Source organism: Vespa crabro, chromosome 21, assembly GCF_910589235.1.
Source record: "Vespa crabro chromosome 21, iyVesCrab1.2, whole genome shotgun sequence".
Classification (NCBI taxonomy): Eukaryota; Metazoa; Arthropoda; class Insecta; order Hymenoptera; family Vespidae; genus Vespa; species Vespa crabro.
The window spans coordinates 1,910,001-1,927,500 of NC_060975.1; the positions used below are offsets into that span (position 1 = coordinate 1,910,001).

General features: G+C 27.8%; 1 protein-coding gene and 1 long non-coding RNA gene across 14 annotated transcripts in view; one reads left to right on the top strand and one right to left on the bottom strand.

The window, feature by feature from the left end:
- LOC124431420 (UPF0329 protein ECU05_1680/ECU11_0050-like) overlaps nt 1-17,123 on the top strand; it is a 24,657-nt gene extending 7,534 nt beyond the window's left edge. The window contains exons 1-5 of one of the 5 annotated variants that reach the window (XM_046979337.1): nt 7,106-7,262; nt 7,729-7,906; nt 8,594-8,906; nt 15,707-15,893; nt 16,578-17,123. In XM_046979337.1, coding sequence (XP_046835293.1) covers nt 15,720-15,893; nt 16,578-16,991 — 588 coding nt within the window. In that variant the 5' untranslated portion in view covers nt 7,106-7,262; nt 7,729-7,906; nt 8,594-8,906; nt 15,707-15,719 and the 3' untranslated portion in view covers nt 16,992-17,123. Of the gene's footprint in view, nt 1-7,105; nt 7,263-7,728; nt 7,907-8,593; nt 8,907-8,959; nt 9,156-15,706; nt 15,894-16,577 lie in introns of those variants that run through there. The other 4 variants (XM_046979336.1, XM_046979338.1, XM_046979334.1 and 1 more) reach the window with 4 other exon arrangements.
- LOC124431422 overlaps nt 1-17,500 on the bottom strand; it is a 69,905-nt gene that overhangs the window by 45,873 nt on the left and 6,532 nt on the right. For 6 of the 9 annotated variants that reach the window (XR_006943997.1, XR_006943994.1, XR_006943996.1 and 3 more), the window contains exon 1: nt 12,909-13,385. The exons of the other annotated variants lie outside the window; for them this stretch is intronic. This is a non-coding gene — a long non-coding RNA (uncharacterized LOC124431422). Of the gene's footprint in view, nt 1-12,908; nt 13,386-17,500 lie in introns of those variants that run through there. 9 annotated transcript variants of the gene reach the window in all.

The window sequence follows — 17,500 nt, forward strand, 5'->3', positions numbered from 1 at the left end:
GGAAGTTAGAGGTCATTGACATCAAATGCATAGCATCACTTCTTCTTTGTTCGTGATCGAGAACTAGTCACGTTTTTTCGTTTACCATGTAAGAGAAAAAAACTCCATGAGATGTAACGATAAATAGATTAGACAGACAGATAAATAGATTGGTAGATAAGTAAAGGGAAAATCATGGAGAAAAGAGAGAGAGAGAGAGAGAGAGAGAGAGAAAGAGAAAGAGAGATAATGAAGAAATTATAGAAAGAGGGAGAAAAGAAAAATCTTGATAGATCAAAAATTGATTAAAGAGAGAGATAAATAAATGTATAAAGTCATCTTTTTTGTCCTTCTTTTCTCTCTCTCTCTCTCTCTCTCTCTCTCTTTCTCTATCCTTATCACTCCATATCACTATTTTCTATTTCTAACGAAAGAAATAAAAAAGATAAGAGAATAATCTTTTTTAATTTTGTCCCGAACGAATCTTTACAATTTCTCTCTCTCTCTCTCTCTCTCTTTTTCTCTTTTTCTTTTTTTTTTTTTTTTGAAATATGTATTACGGAATACACCATATCGCTTATGTACACACGTAATCGTACATGCATACGTGCATGTATGCATACATAGATACATAGATAGATAAATAGATACGTAAAGATACATACACACACACACAGACACACACAAATGTATATTCACATAAGAATATGTTTGTTACCAACCTAACGCGAGTGGGTCTAACTTAAGCGAAGCGTAACCAAAGTGATTTCTTTTCGCGGGAGGGAATATATTTCAAGGTACGTGGATATATGCAGGAAGCGACAGTTGGCACGAAAGATTTTAGCATATGTCGAGATCCGTCGAGAGAAACAAGAACGCAATCCAACACATGCATGCATTCGTCGTTCGTTTCGTTTCGTTCAAACGAACGAAACGGATGAAGGAAGGAATGAATGAACGAATGAATATGCATTCCATTCATGAGAATCACTTTCTTTCATTTCGTCCTTTTTCTCTTTTTTATTTATTTATTTTTTTTCTTTTTTCTTTTTTTTTTTCTTTTTTTTTTTTTTTTCAATGCCTCCTCTCCACGTCTACGATGAGATATCGTCGAACTGAAATTAATCACGAAAGAAACATAATTAGATTGGACAACGTTTTTACTGATCGGCCATTTTTCTTTCTATCTTCTTTTTTTTTTTTTTTTTTTTTTTTGTCGTTTTCTTTAAATCATTTTCTTCAAATCTAATCGAAGCGCGATCACTATGCTCCGATAAAAAGAGGAGAAAGAAAGGAAAAAAAAAAAAAAAGGAAATAAAGAAGAGGAAGAAAATGAAGAAAGAAACAATACGGAAATAAATAGAAATAAAAATAAAAGATAATAAATAAAGAAAGAAAGAAAGAAAGAAAGAAAGAAAGAAAAGAAAAGAAAAGAAAAGAAAAATCATCTCGCACGTTTCTATGCCAGTCGATAATAATTAAACGTTTATTGACACTTTCTATACACTTGACGTTTATACGATATTTTCACATGTACATCTTCCATTCAAAAAAAAAAAAAAAAAAAAAAAAAATTTATCCCATAAAATTATATAGCAATTACGATTAATAATGTTAAACGAGAAAGTTAGACGAAGCGTTTAAACGATACGACCTTCAAAAATATGACGAAGATAGAATAAGAGTAGTGGAAGGCTTGATTAGGTAATGCACTGCGGAAGGTTAGACGAGTGGAAATAAATGAATAATAAGTAAAAATACATTGCTCGCTATAATATTCATTATTCTAACATACACACACATACACACATATACAAATACGTCATAATAGAGCATAACAACGTTAGTTCATAAGCAAACGATAATAACCGAATTCGTTAAAGTCGTTCCTAACATCGAACAGATTAACGATAGTGCGTACGTCCGTGTTCTACTTTGTTGAATATGTATATATGAGTGTATGTGAGTGTTTATGTATGTGTATATATATAGATATATATATATATATATGTATATATATGTATATGTCTATACTAGATCCAACTAAACTACTGCCCGAAGAAACACGACTCGCGTGAGTTTTATGAGGCTTGATAACAAAGTCAAGGACAAACGTTAAAAGTGAAAGCAACAGTTCTCTTATCCTCTAACATAATTTAGATCCAATGTTTTTCTTTATTTTATTTATTTTTTTTTTTTCTTGTCTTTTTTACTTTCTCTCTCTCTCTCTCTCTCTCTCTCTCTCTCTCGCTCTCTCTCGCTCTCTCTCTTCTTCTAACCTTCGACGAATTTCCAAGGTTATACTATAATAATAGGTTTTTGGTTGTATTTCGTCGTATTTCAATGTGGGGTGGAGGGAGGGAGGGAGGGACGGGGGGAAGTTGAGTGGTAAGGATGGGTGGGTGAGTTAAAGATAAAAATAAAATTAATATGTTTATGAACGTAGGAAAATATCGTTGTTAGTTTAAGAAATAACCTAATCGAAGAATTTCTTGTCAAATATTCATAAACGAATAAATAATTTGACAATAATTACGATTACGAAATAAATATTTTGTCGAAGAAATAATATTTTTATTAATAATTATTTATTAATATTATTAATCGTAGAAATAATATTCTTTTTTTTCTTTTATTTTATTTTTTTTTTCTTTTTTTTTTTTTTTAATATTATTTCTTCGATTGTAAGAAACGAATAAATGTTTGGAATTAATTCGAAGTAACGAAACAATGTTTTCGAGCGAAGGTAATCGAGGTAGGGGGAATAAAAAAAAAGAAAAAAGAAAAAAGAGAGAGAGAGAGAAAGGGAAACAAACGTAATGTCTAACGAATATAAAGTTTTATTTGGGAATAAAGAAGATAAAATCGATAGTATCAGAATCAATTAGATATATTAATATTATGATGGAAGTATTAATTTTGTAATTATCGACATTTTTTTTTTTTCTTTTTTATTAAATAAATAAATGAAACAAATTACAATATTGGGATCGATTAGCAAAGATATAGATCGAAATTATGAAGAAAAAAAAAGAAAAAAAAAAAAAATAAGAACGATTCGATACAATCTTTTTTTTTTTTTTTTTTTTTAACGAATGATTAGAATCAATTGCAAAAGAAAAAAATGTATCGACTTCAACAGAGAGAGAGAGAGAGAGAGAGAGAGAGAGAGAGAGAGAGAGAGAGAGAGAGAGAGAGAAAAGAATCCTAGTTAAATCTTTCAATTCTTTCTCTTTCGACCACCATAGTAGATAGACATATTGTTTCTTCGGGTTAGTAACGGTCCCTCCGTTCGAACGTTAATATTAATCAGGTACACGTTCTCGGCCAAGAGAATGTTATTTATGCGAGTCACATGATCGGACCATGAAAGACCACAGTGGCAACGTTTGCGAAGTTAAGGCCGAAGTTGACTCTGGCTGAAACTGGTTTAGGTTTTCCTTTTTCCTTTTTCCTTTTTCCTTTTTCCTTTTCTTTTCTATACAAAAAGTAATAGAAAAGAAAAAAAGAAAAGAAGAATAAATAATAATAATAATAATAATAATAATAATAATAATAATAATAATAATAATAATAATAATCGAAACAATGAATAAATAAATAGTTTGAATTGATTGATTGATTGATTGATTGATCGATTGGTCGATTAAAAATTCCTTATTTCCAATAATATTTCATTGATACAGGAGTAACGAATAAAAAAAAAAAAAAAATTTGAAACAGTCTGATTAGAAACAGACAAATCATGTCAATTTTCTGTTCTTCGGGGAAGAAAAAAAAACAAAACAAAAAATGAATAAATAAAAAAAAAAAAAAGAAAATAAACGAAGTGAAAACTATAAGAGAAAGACAATGAAGATAAGAATTCGTGAAAAATAATAATAAATCCGGGACGGGGAGAGGAGGGGAGGAAGGGTGAAGAGGATGAGGGAGAGAAATTGTAAACAAAAAATTAAAATAGAATGATAAAAAAAAAAAGAAAAAAAAAATAGAGAGAGAGAAAAGAGCAATTGCCAAGGAGAGAGGAGGGGAAGAAAGGGACTCCTCGTAAAGGACAAAAAGTCGTTCCAGGCTCGTGAACCTCGAGCGGATTTAACAGGCGGAAAAGCTTATGCAGAATTTCGAGGCATCGCATTTCCTCGACGAGTCGCAAAGCGGAACGTTCGGCTCTCTCTCTCTCTCTTTTTTTTTCTTTTCTTCTTTCAAGAACGGTACGTTCCCGTGCCGGTACTTATTTTCTCGCATGAAAGCCGTTAAAGAAGAAGTAGAGGAAGTAGAGAAGCGATATTCGATTAACTTTTAAATAGATCATTGTATTCGTAAGATTTTTATATAGGTTGATCATTTTTCAAAATTTCAATTATTATTTGCAATTTAATTTCATGTTAATAATTCTTACGTAAGAATTTTTATCGCCCATTCGTTTAGTAAATCTTCTTTTCTTTTTTTTTTTTTTTTTTTTTTTTTTTTTTTTTTTTCTTAAACGAATAACTAGAAAGATTTGCATTTCAATGGAGAACTGACAATTAATTATTTTTTTTTCTTTTTCTTTTTTCGTTTATATCGTTAGATTTGAAAAAAAAAAATTCTAAAATTCTAATATTCTATTTCTAATATAATCAACGTATCTCTCTCTCTTTTGTATATATATATATATATATATTAACACTTTCCATTCTTTTTTATTTCATTGTTATATACACAAAACATAGATCGAATCAATGGAAAGTATGGTACAATATATATAAAAAAAAAAAAAGAAAGAGAACGTCGTTGTGTCAGGTGTTCTTGACATTGTTTAACGAAACAATAACTCTGACGCATCTATTGATATTCCGATCATTTCGAAGTAACTGTAATCGAAGGACGTTTTATACTACAATATATGTAAACGTCTTTTTTTTCTCTTTTTTATAACGTTCGATAGAAAGATAAAATAGTTATATACATATGTACATGTATATGTATATATATATATATATATATTCTTTTCTTGATCATCGACATAAAAAAAAAAAAAAGAAAGTAGAACAGAAAACGGAATAATGTCAATATTTTCTTCATGCAAACACTGCAATAAGATTTATTTTCTAGGTTATGTTTGACGTTTAATTATGAGAGGGTGCAATATGAAAAAGTTTTGTTCGATATGTACGAACGTAATAGGGGAGAGGGCTGAAGAAGGAAGAAAGGTTTAAACGCGTAATTTTCCCTTTATCGCGCAAAAATCTCAAGTATCGAAACGCTAAAATTTCTCATGTTATCGTCTTAAGAAGTTTTTCCTTTTCTTTTCTTCTCTCTTCTTTTTTTTTTTTTCCTCTTCAACGAGAAAACAAGATTATTCGTATTATTACAATTTTAAAGAGCAAACTAATGTATCTCTCGTATAAGATTTTCTTAAAAAAAAAAAAAAAAAAAAAAAAACAAATCATCGAAATCAAAATCAAGCGCAATTATCGATTGAAAATTGTCATTCTTTCGTAAATTTACTATTCCTAATTTAATCCGAATTAATTTATTTTCTAATTATCTTAATTCGTTCGAAGTTAATCGCCGATATTGAAAATAAATTTTTATTTATTTATTTTTTTTTTTCTTTTGTTTTTTTATTATTATTATTATTATTATTATTATTATTATTAATCGAAGAGAGGTACTTTACGAAGGACGACGATTCTTCGTACTTTTATATCAGTTTCTTAGAAAATGAAGAAACCTCGGGAAAGGATGACCCTCTCTCTCTGTCTCTCTCTCTCTCTCTCTCTCTGTCTAGCGATCTAAGTAGAGAATCCAAGAAAGAGGGAAGAAAAAAAAAATAAGAGGAAGAAAACTGGTAACGTTTCCGTGAGAAAATAGACGAGACGAGACGTGAAGAGACGAGAAGAGAAGAGAAGAGAAAAGGAGAGACGAGAAGTCGATAAAGAATGGCGGGAAGTGGTACTCTCGAAGATTCTCACACAACTTACTATTAGAAAGAAAAGAATATATAACACATAGGACTCTCTTGTATGATTATAAAAAAAAAAAAAAAAAAAAAGAAAAAAAAGAAAAAAAAAATTTACAATTAGAATTGTATTCGAGTGATGTCGTTAAAGACGGAAAAAGTATCTCAATGAAATTTTATATAATAACGAATTTATTCTATTCGATAATAATTTTTCTTTCGTTATATTATTATATATAATAGAACGTTTAATGTGAACGTAAACATTATAATATATAATTTTTATTTTATTGATAAGTTATTTCAAACTAATCTTCTTATCAAGTCAAAATTACGTTGTGAGATTGTATTGCTATTTTTTTTTTTTTTTTTTTTTTTTTTTTTTTTTTTTTTTTCTTTATTATAAACTTATTTATCTTATTTATTTTTCTCTTTTCCCTTTTTATACTGTATCAATGATACTGTCCATATCTATAATATCATAAATAATTATTATAATATGTTATATAATAAAAGAATAAAATTGTAATTTAATAGTCATAATACATTATGACAGGACAAATATTAAATATTATAAAAACGGTATAAAAAATATTAATTAAATATATAATTAAATTAATAAATAAATAAATTAATAAATTAATTAATTAATTAATTATATAACTATACAAGTATAAATAATAAATGCAATCGGACGAGAAATGAATCAAATATATATCATATAATAGATTAGAATTCAAATCTATTCTAGATAAAGAAAATAAAGAAAAATAGTTTTATTAAAAGGACGTGGCAGGAAAATCATCCGGTGTGCTTCCTCGACCGATAAATTTGCATCGTGGGACGAATAAATATCCATGTATACCTACATAAATACATATATACATATACACATATACATAACATACGTACGTGTGTACGTACATAAGTAAATACATATATGTACATGCATACGTATATCCATATATATATATATATATATATATATATATATATATATATATATATATATAATATATATAATATATAATATATATAAAGTAATGTAATATAATACACACACACACACACACACACACACACACATATATATATATATATATATATACATAAAATAAAACGGCCGGTTAACGGACACTCGCGCATGCGTGCAACAGAGCACGGTTAGTTCGCAATGAGAATCTAGGCTAGTCAGCTGCAACCGGGATGCAAGTGACTAGTGGTCTCACCTCGTAGGCCAGTTGCACTCGGTGCTTCTAACGTGTCGCGAGAGAGAAACGAACATAACAACTCTCTTTTATCTTCTATTACCATTTCGCGATCGATTCTTTAATCTTTGGTTATTTTCCTCTTCTTCCTCTTCTTCTTCTTCTTCTTACTATTATTATTATTATTATTATTATTATTATTATTATTATTATTATTATTATTTTAATTATAAACGTTCTTATTGATAATTGATTAAAGTCATAAACGTTAAATTATATTTTAAATATATAGAAAAAAATAAATAAATAAATAAATAAATAAATAAATAAATTATTAACGTGACATTACTTTTGATATATATATATATATATATATATATATATATATATATATATATATAAATTAATGTGAAATTTCATTATTTGTATTTAGTGTATGCGTTAACATACATAAATACATACATACATACATACATATATATGCATGCATACATATATACATCGTACACAAGAGTATAAAAAAAAAAAAAAAAGAAAAAAGAATAGGCAATAAATTAACTTGTATCGTTTCTTTCATTCAATTTGATAAAACGATAGAGATAAAAAGAAGAACAAGAAGAAGAAGAAGAAGAAGAAGAGGAAGAGATAAAGATAAAAAGAAGTTTAGATCGATTGAAAGTTCGAGATTAAGATTTTTCTTCTGGCGTCTCATTGTTTCCCACAAATCGGATGATATTATCGAGGGCCAATCGTGCGAAGCATTATTTTTTTTTTGGTTTGTATAGTTTAGAAAATTAATTTCTTTGTTGCTTTGTTTTTTCTTTTTTCTTTTTTTTTTCTTTTTTTTTTCCTTAAATAGACATAGAAAAGTTTTTCACAGTAATGTTCTCAATTTAATAACGAATCACGAATAATCATAATAATTATTATCAGACAATTATTATTATTGGTAATGATGATAATAATTATCAAACAAGTATCATAATTAAAAATGATCGTAATAATTTTCGGATTATCGTTATGTTCGATCAGAAAAAAAAAAAAAAAATTATTAAACGATCGCCGTGATTGGATATTAAATTGAGATGAAATAATTATTATAAGACAATTACTATCATATAATAATTAATCTATATTCTAATCGTATTATTATGATCGTTATAGGATCTTCATGATTATAACAAAATCATCGTAATATAATTTCCTTTTTAAAACAAAACTATTTTGATATCGGTCATCTTAAATTAAATTAAATTAAATTAAATTAAATCTATCTAATTAAATTATTAATGATCATTATGATCACCATAATTATAGCAAAAGATAATCAGAATAATTTCTTCTTAAAACAATCGAGCTTTTTGTGATTTCGGACATCTTATGCAAAAAAAAAAAAAGAAAACAAAAAAAAGGAGAAGAATATTTCGATATATATGATTCGATAATATCGATTAATTCACAGTCGAACGAGAGTAGATGGATATCGATAACAAGAGAAACAGAGAGACAAAGAAAGAGAGAAAAAGAGAGAGAGAGAGAGAAAGAGAGAAAATCTTGTCTGGTTATCGATAGTCGTGCGAATGCGCAAAGGCAAAACGATATCTCGTTTGCGATACATACCACGCATGCGTAGAAATATAAAAGCACCCCAGTTGGTTTTAGTACGCGTCCACACCCCCGACGACGAAGAGAGACTATGTCCGACTATCGATCCGTCTTTCTAATATACTCGGAACATTTAAAATCCAACATCAAAACCAAAGACGCCATTCATCGTACGTAACTCCTACCTACGCGAGTAGTACTCAAATGTGTCAAATAATTTATCGTAAACATTGACAAAAAAAAAAAAAAAAAAAAAAAAGAAAAAAAAAACGGAAGAAAGAAAATCACGTGATCTTTAAACATCCACAAGTATTGCGTGTAATAATTATTTTTCTCTTTAATTTCGTGAAATCTAAATCAAATTGTATTATAAAAATTAATTTCTATTAAACAATGAGAGAGAAGAACTTAAACAATCAGTAAGTATAGAAATTAAATTTAAAATAATAATAATTATTTTCTATTACTTTATTTACTTTTCTTTTGTCACCTGCGAAACGTATAATTTCTTTTCTATTTTCATTCTAATAATTAATTTATTAAATACATCGATGATAAGGTGTATATATATATATATATATATATAGGATTAGATACGAAAGATTGATAATTGTAAAGGAGCAATGATTTAGTTAGTGAATTAAAATTGGTTAGTTCAATCGAAAGAAAAAGAGAGACAACAAACGATAGATGTTGAACTTATGCATGTATGTGTGTGTATTTATGTATGTATATATGTATATATGTACGCACATAATATGTGTATGTGTATGTTTATTCGCATACGTGATCTTTCATTGAGTATACCTTTTAATCAATTTTTTTTTTTTCTACGATCATGTGAATCATATCACTGTCGTATAATGATCTCTCTATAGTAACTAATGTTTTAGTATACATTTTTTTTTTTCTTTTTTTTTCTTATTTATTAAATTCCTAAGTTGAACTTAAATTTATATTATACGATATAATTTTCTTTATTATTTTTAATATTTATTATAAAACAACTGTCAACAATATATTCTTGTTAACGTATAAACATTTATATAAATAAATAAATGATTCATCGATGAATATAATTGATAAAATTGATTACATGTTTATCTAAAAAAAAAAAAAAAAAAAAAAAAAAAAAAAAAAAAAAAAAAAAATATACGATCATCATTGATTCAAGCTATCATGATTATGATCGAATATTGAACGTTTTTTATAACGAATTTTTATATTTTAATATTTTATTATAATAATCTATAATCTATAATATTTCATGACTCAAAAAATATTCCTACCAAACGAGCGAGTTATTTATTTAAAAAAATATCAATAATAAATCACTTACATACACACACACACACACACATATATATATATAAAACTTAAACATGATTTTCAATAAATATAATGACAATTTAGAAACATTATATGATCAAATTATCAAGATATCGATTTCATTGAAATATAAATCAATGAATGTCTTTGAATGATCGACATGAAATTGCACAAAGTAAAATAAGTAATAGGAGAATCGAATGTGCAATCGGTCTTTCTTCCTCTCTCTTTCTCTCTCTCTCTCTCTCTCTCTCTCTCTCTCTCTCTCTATCTATCTTTCTCTCTATCTTTCTCTCTCTCGTTCAGAATAGTTCATCGTGGAAGTAGGTCAGGGAAAGGCGTGTACACGTTCGAGCTCTCGAACTCGTACTACCTGTCCGCTAGGGTATACACACAAGAAAGAAAAAGAGAAAGAACTCTTGCTTGTTTGCTTGCTTGGTTGCTTGCTTCGTTGCTTCGTTGCTTCGTTGCTTCGTTGCTCCTTACAGAAGTGAACGTACGACGAGTAATTCTCAGTCATTCAAACTCTTGACGCGATATCCTGTTAATAACCAATAACTGGTTTTCTTTCTTAAACTATATTTATCATCTGTTTAGAGAAAAATTTATAATCAAATAAACGAAATAAATCTAACATTCGTATTAATATTCAATTAATTTCAATAATTTGATCTGCAATACATTAAATCGTTTAATGAATTAATTTTCAAAATAAACGAATTATATATATATATATATCTAACACATTAACATTCGTATTATAAAATAATAATAAGATTTCTAAACAATGAGAAAAATTAAAAGTTTCAATATTTTATTCGTCATATTCGATTAATTATCATAATAAAAATAATACGAGAATAATGCAATATAAATCGATGTATTTGTTAAAATTCATTATAATAATTCATAATAATATCGATATTATGTTAAATCCTAATCATTATTTTGGTACGGTATTATAACGTTTTTATTATAACGTTATTAATAAATTTATTTATCCGGTTTAATGTAAATCAAAACTCAAACAGAGAAGATCACATTAAAAGTGAATTCTTATAACGATCTTATATTTTTTTATTAATTCCACTTGTTATTAATATTTATTTAATAATTGTCACAACATCATTTTATTCGAAAAAAATATTTTTTTCTTTCCTTTTTACATAGAAATATCCTCTATCGAAGGATCTAAATATAATTTAAAAAGAAAAAAAAAAAAAAAAAAAGAAAAAAAAGAAAAAAAAGAAGAAAAAAGAAAAATCGAAAATTAATTCCAATGATAAATCTACAACATCGATCGAATGAAATAAATAAATCAATTCATGCGAGTTCCATCAGAAATTAATTCCTACGGAAAAAGAAAAAAAAAAAAAAGAAAAAAAATGGTACAAAATTAAATCACATATAAATGATATCAAAAACACGATTTTCCGTCTTATTTTAAATTGCGAAGAAAGATCTATTTTGTTTTGTTTTTTTCTTTTTTTTTCCTTTTTCTTTTTCTTCCTCTTTTTTTTTTCTGACATTAAATTTCCAATGAAAAATTTTCATATGAACGAACGTCGAAATAAAGAAATTCATTAATGGTCCAGACCATTTAAAAAATACTTATAAACATACTTATTACACAAATATCTCACACCGATATAAGAGATACATAAATAAAATCTGATTATCACTAAATCACTATGTGGTACGTATAAATGAAAGGTTCATCGGATAGACATTAACTTTGATGATATATTACTGCGAATAATCGACGAGTTTCGATCGGTTTATTAAGAAATGAGAAATATAAGAGAGAAAGAGAGAAAGACAGACAGACAGACAGACAGAGAGAGAGAGAGAGAGAGAGAGAGAGAGAGAGACAGAGAGACACAGACAGAAAGAGAAAAGAAAAAGAGGAAGAATAAGAGAAAAAGAGAAAAAGAGAAGAGAATGAGAAAGAGAAAGAAAAAAATCGAGAGTGAGAGAGAGAGATAGAGAGAGAGAGAGAGAGAGAGAAAGAGAGTGTTTATGAGAGAGACTAAGCAAGCCAGCTATCGAGTTTCTCGAACGTGATCGATGAGTGGACATGAACGATCTCTCATCATTGTCTAACGAAAGAAAAAAAGAGACAGAGATAGAGAGAAAGAGGGAGAGAGGGAGAGAGAGAGAGAGAGAAAGAGGGAGAGAGGGAGAGAGAGAGAGAGAGAAGGAGAGAGAATTGAGAAAACGTTAACATGACCATCATAAAATGTCGTGCAACCATAAACGGCGGATGCATATTGTAAAGCTCGAGCAGGTGCATATCTGCCTTTTCTCTCTTTCTCTCTATCTATCTATCTCTATCTCTCTCTCTCTCTCTCTCTCTCTCTCTCTCTCTCTCTCTCCTCTTCTTTCAAGAGAATATCCAACCTCTCTTTGTCCATTTGCAATCTCCTCTCATACCTTGTTCGTTGAGAATTACGATCGTACCGGATTCTCTTACGACCGACTTAAATTGCGTCAATCAGAATGGATTCTCTCTCTCTTTCTCTCTCTCTCTCTCTCTCCCTCTCTCTCTTATGCTCTCTCTCTCTCTCTCCCTCTCTCTCTTATGCTCTCTCTCTCTCTCTCTCTCTCTCTCTCTTTTATAAAGAGAGAATGAGAGACAGATAGATACATTTTACTTTCTAATAGATAAAAATTCAAATATTATTTGATCTCATTAAAAATTATTAATGTATACAATATAAACAATGAAATAAATTTTCAATTAATTTTTAAACAACAAAATCACGAGAGAATCTATATTATAATAATAGTTATCAATATTAGTTGTTATCAATGTAAATTGTATAAATTATTTAAATACTTACACGATTAATTAACGTAAAAATTTTATCTTCGATATGATATTGTAATATTCCTTTTACTCGATGTTACCACTACGACGTTCTTATTTATACTGAGAGACGTATTATGTATCACCTCGTCGTCGTATTATAAACTATCTGTTACTCAGAATTCTTATTTACCTATATCTATCCATTATGAATGCCTTAAAGTCACCTCTAATAGCAAGAGTACGATAAACGAAAAAGGAACAATAATATTCCACGTTGTAGTATTTAAATTATTTCTATCACCTCTATTTGACTTTTTCGTCTCACTCTCTCTCTCTCTCTCTCTTTCTCTCTCTCCTGACTCATTCATTCATTCATTCTCTCTCTCTTTCTCTCACTCTCTCTCTCTCTCTCTCTCTCTCTCTCTCGTTACAAATTCTAGAAACTACTTTCCAAAATAAAAACAAGTAGTGACGTGTCATAACTACGCATCGATTTTATCAACCAACAGAGAAATATATATATATATATATATATATATATATATATATATATATATATATATGTATGACATAAAAGTACATAATCGTTAATTAACAAGGGATTAGTTTATTGCGTAATACGTATAATTAATTTAATACGAATTACGTAAGAATATTATGTATATGCACATGTATATATATATATATATATATATTTTTTTTTAAAAGCACTTTCATAGTTATCGTTAATTGACATTATTAAAAAAAAAATATATATATATGTATATTATATTCTAATCATTTTATTAGACAATTTTAATTACTATTAAACGTATTATCATAATCATTGCATATACAACGAATCGATAAATGCGCAAAATAAAATATCTAAAGTGAGATAAAACTAAAAGAAGATGAAAAATTGTTATCATTTTTATCTCGACAAATTTATCCAAAACAAATCGATCAAAAAGGAACATTGATTAATCAACAATAAATTAATTGAAAATAAAAATCTTCGAACGAAAGATAAAATATACAATATATCTCTTTCAAAGGATATACCAAGCCATTTGCATATAATTAGAATAAAAAGAAAATCATATATATTATATATTCTAATCGTCTTATCGTGCAATTAAGAAATTGCGTACAGAAAACAAGAAAAAAGAAAAAAAAAAAAAGAAATTAAAAAAAATCAAAAAGGAAACAAAAAAAAAAAAAAATTAAAGTATACTCTCATCGTCAATTTTAAGATAAACATCGTGCTCGAAAGAAATGATTGAAAGAAAGAGAGAGAGAGAGAAAGAAAAAAAAAGAAAAAAATATAACAAAGAAAAACGAAAAAGATCTAAAGAAAAATGTAATATACATAATAATCCAAAGTATAAGTACACATACATCATTTTCCATAGGATATACCGAACGTGCAGTTGGTTTCATACCGGAAACGAACTGCATTCCAACACATCCGTGCAACGGCACATTGGACAACAATGCCAACAATCTCTCTTCTCTCTCTCTTTTTCTCTCTTTTTCTCTCTCTCTCTCTTTTTCTTTCTCTTTCTCTTTTCGCACACACAAGACACACATATACGCTTAGCTTAGATACGCTTAGATACATAAATACATACATACATATTTATATACATAGATCATATATATATATATATATGTACATACATACATACACCCGCATATATATATATATATATATATATATATATATATATATACGCATTTAAAAAACACAAGTTACGAAAGAGAGACAGAGGCACACGTTGCGTTTACGTAGCGTTGTTTACAAAACATAAACGAACGCGCGTACCGGAGGAAGGAAAGCATATGCGTGTGGCGCGTGTCGAGTCACTGATTAGCGAACAGCTAAAACGTGAGTCTTTGCACATGCACGTTTAGTAGAGCCCATTGTGTAAGTACCGATAGAAAGAAATTGACTTTAGAACTAAAGTAAGTACTTACGAACGAACGAACGTACGTCTCTGTCTCTCTCTCTCTCTCTCTCTCTTTTTTTCTTTTTCTTTTTCTCTTTGCTCTCTTATCGATTGTTTCGAAAGAAACGATAGAATGAGAAAAATTGTTTTACAACGCCAACGTTTTGTTTTTTTTTTTTTTTTTTCTTTATAAACGTTTAACAATGCAACATGGCGTAATGATTGATAAAGAAAAAGAAAAGAAAAAAAAAAAAAAAAGAAGAAGAAGTAATAAATAAATAAATAAATGGAATATGCGCGTAAATCGAGTTTCATTAAAATAATGTTCTGAAAGAATGTTTACAATGCTAAAGAAAAAATTGTTTTCATTGTTTACGGATCGATGAGTTTATACGTGTATCTCTTATTTGAATATTTCATTTCTTTTTCTTCTTTTATTCCCGATGATATAATACACTTATATTGCGAACCGATCGAATAATGTCGACTATCTAATACTCAATGTTTTCTAAATATTTATATTTAATATTTATTTAATAATTATATATATACACACACACATATATATATGTCTTTATGAATCTTTCATAAAACGTTAATAATAATAAATTAATTTAAATTTGTTTAATTGAACCTATCGAACCTATGTAACATTTTTATTATTTAAAATGTTCACTTTAATCTGAACGTTTATAGTGACTTAGAAAAATAAGTTTGACTTGATTAATTTATTTATATATATAGATATATATGGTCTAACATTTTCATTGACTGATTTATTCTAAATCTTTGTTCATTTTTTTGTTTTTCTTTTCTTTTTTTTTTCTTTTTTTTTTTTTTTTTTTTGGTTCATGATCAATCAATCGTATATTTTATTGGCTAATTTTCGATGTCACAGGGCTCGTCTGACGATGCAGGATAGGAACGTCGACGTTCAAGAGGGCATAAGATTTCGGAGCGTTCGCAGAAGGCTCTTTCAAGAGGACGAAGAAATAGGAGGTGGTCGAACGCGTGATTTAAACACTGGCATTGAGGACAACGTTGCTAATTGCTTCTTCGAGGAGGTCCGCAAACATCGAGAAGAGGTAAAGAAAAAAAAAAAAAAAAGAAAAAGAAAAAAAAACAGAAAAAAGAAAGAAAAGAAAGAAACCATTAAAATGTAATACGGTAGAGCGCGTCGAAGTTAAACATAAAAAAAAAAAAAAAAAAAAAGAACAGAAATATAAAAAAAAGGAACAAAAAAAAAATTGGATTCCTAAAAAGTAATTTCTTACTCTTAAGCACGTCAAATCTAATCTCCCTCCTAATCGTTTCCAAACTCCCTCCCCTATCCTTTACCACCACCATAATATTTCTCTCTTTCGACGAACGACTCCAAAAATATAAGAGATTATTTTTCACATGGATCTTCCTTTCTTTCTTTCTGATCAAATCTAATTAATAGGGAACGTATTATATCGATTAAAAAATAAACAAAAAAGAAAAAAAAAAAAAGAAAAAAAAAAGAAAAATATAGATATTCATAACAAATACTTCATCTCTTTCTAATATAATTCTAATCAATGTTCTACTTATCAACAACTAATGATGCATATCGTCACTATTTTCCCATTTGCATAATAACATACATACATACATACATACATACACACACATATATATATATATATATATAGATACACATAACCAATTTAAAAAGAAAAAGGCAAATAAATTTGAATTCGTACAGAAAAATAAAAAAAAAGATACAAGCTCGTTGAATATCGCAGGCTAAAAAAAGATGGAACTTCGATTTCGAGAAGGAAATACCACTGCCGGGTAATTACCAATGGGTAAAACTTGACCGAGATGGGAACGAAATTCCAATGATCACGGAAGCCCAGAACAAAACTGAGAAGATGGAAAGGAATAAGAATGACGTCGAAAAAGAGGAGGAGCAAGAGAAACAGGAAAAGGAAAAGGAAGAGGAAGAGGAAAAGAAGGAGAAGGTTAAGAAGAAGGAGATGAGAAAAAAAAAAGGAGAAGAAGAAGAGAAGGAGGATAAGGAAGAGGAGAAGGAGGAGGAAGAAAAGGAGGATGAGGATGAGGAACCACCGGAAGAGAAAGAAGTTGATGGGGACGATAAAGCTGACTCGAGAAAGCAAAAAAAACGAAATAATTCTCGCGTAGTCGACATTTTATGATGAACTGCGAAAAAATGAACCACCGTGATATTACTCGTATTTCTAAGAAAGGAAGAAAGTGAGAAATAGAGAGAGAGAGAGAGAGAGAGAGAGAGAAGAAAAACAAAAATAAATTAAAAAGAAAAAAAAAAACAGAAAGACAAAAAAGAGAAAAACAAACAAAAAGAAAATTTTTAAATTTGATATTAAAAAATGTTTGAAATACTTTTTTCTTTTCATACATTTTTATAGAATTATTAATATTAATATTAATATTATTACTATTATTATTATTATTATTATTATTAATATTATTATTATTATTATTATTATTAATATTTGTGCTTTTAATTCACGAAGATTGATAAATTAATATCGAAGAATATTGATTGATATATATTATATATAATTTTTTTTTTTTTTTTTTTTTTTCCCTTATTTTTTTCTTCCATGAATTTTTGCAACCATTATTATTATAACCGTTTTTACTATTCTTTCGTTTTACGTAACAAAAATATTGAAAGATTAAT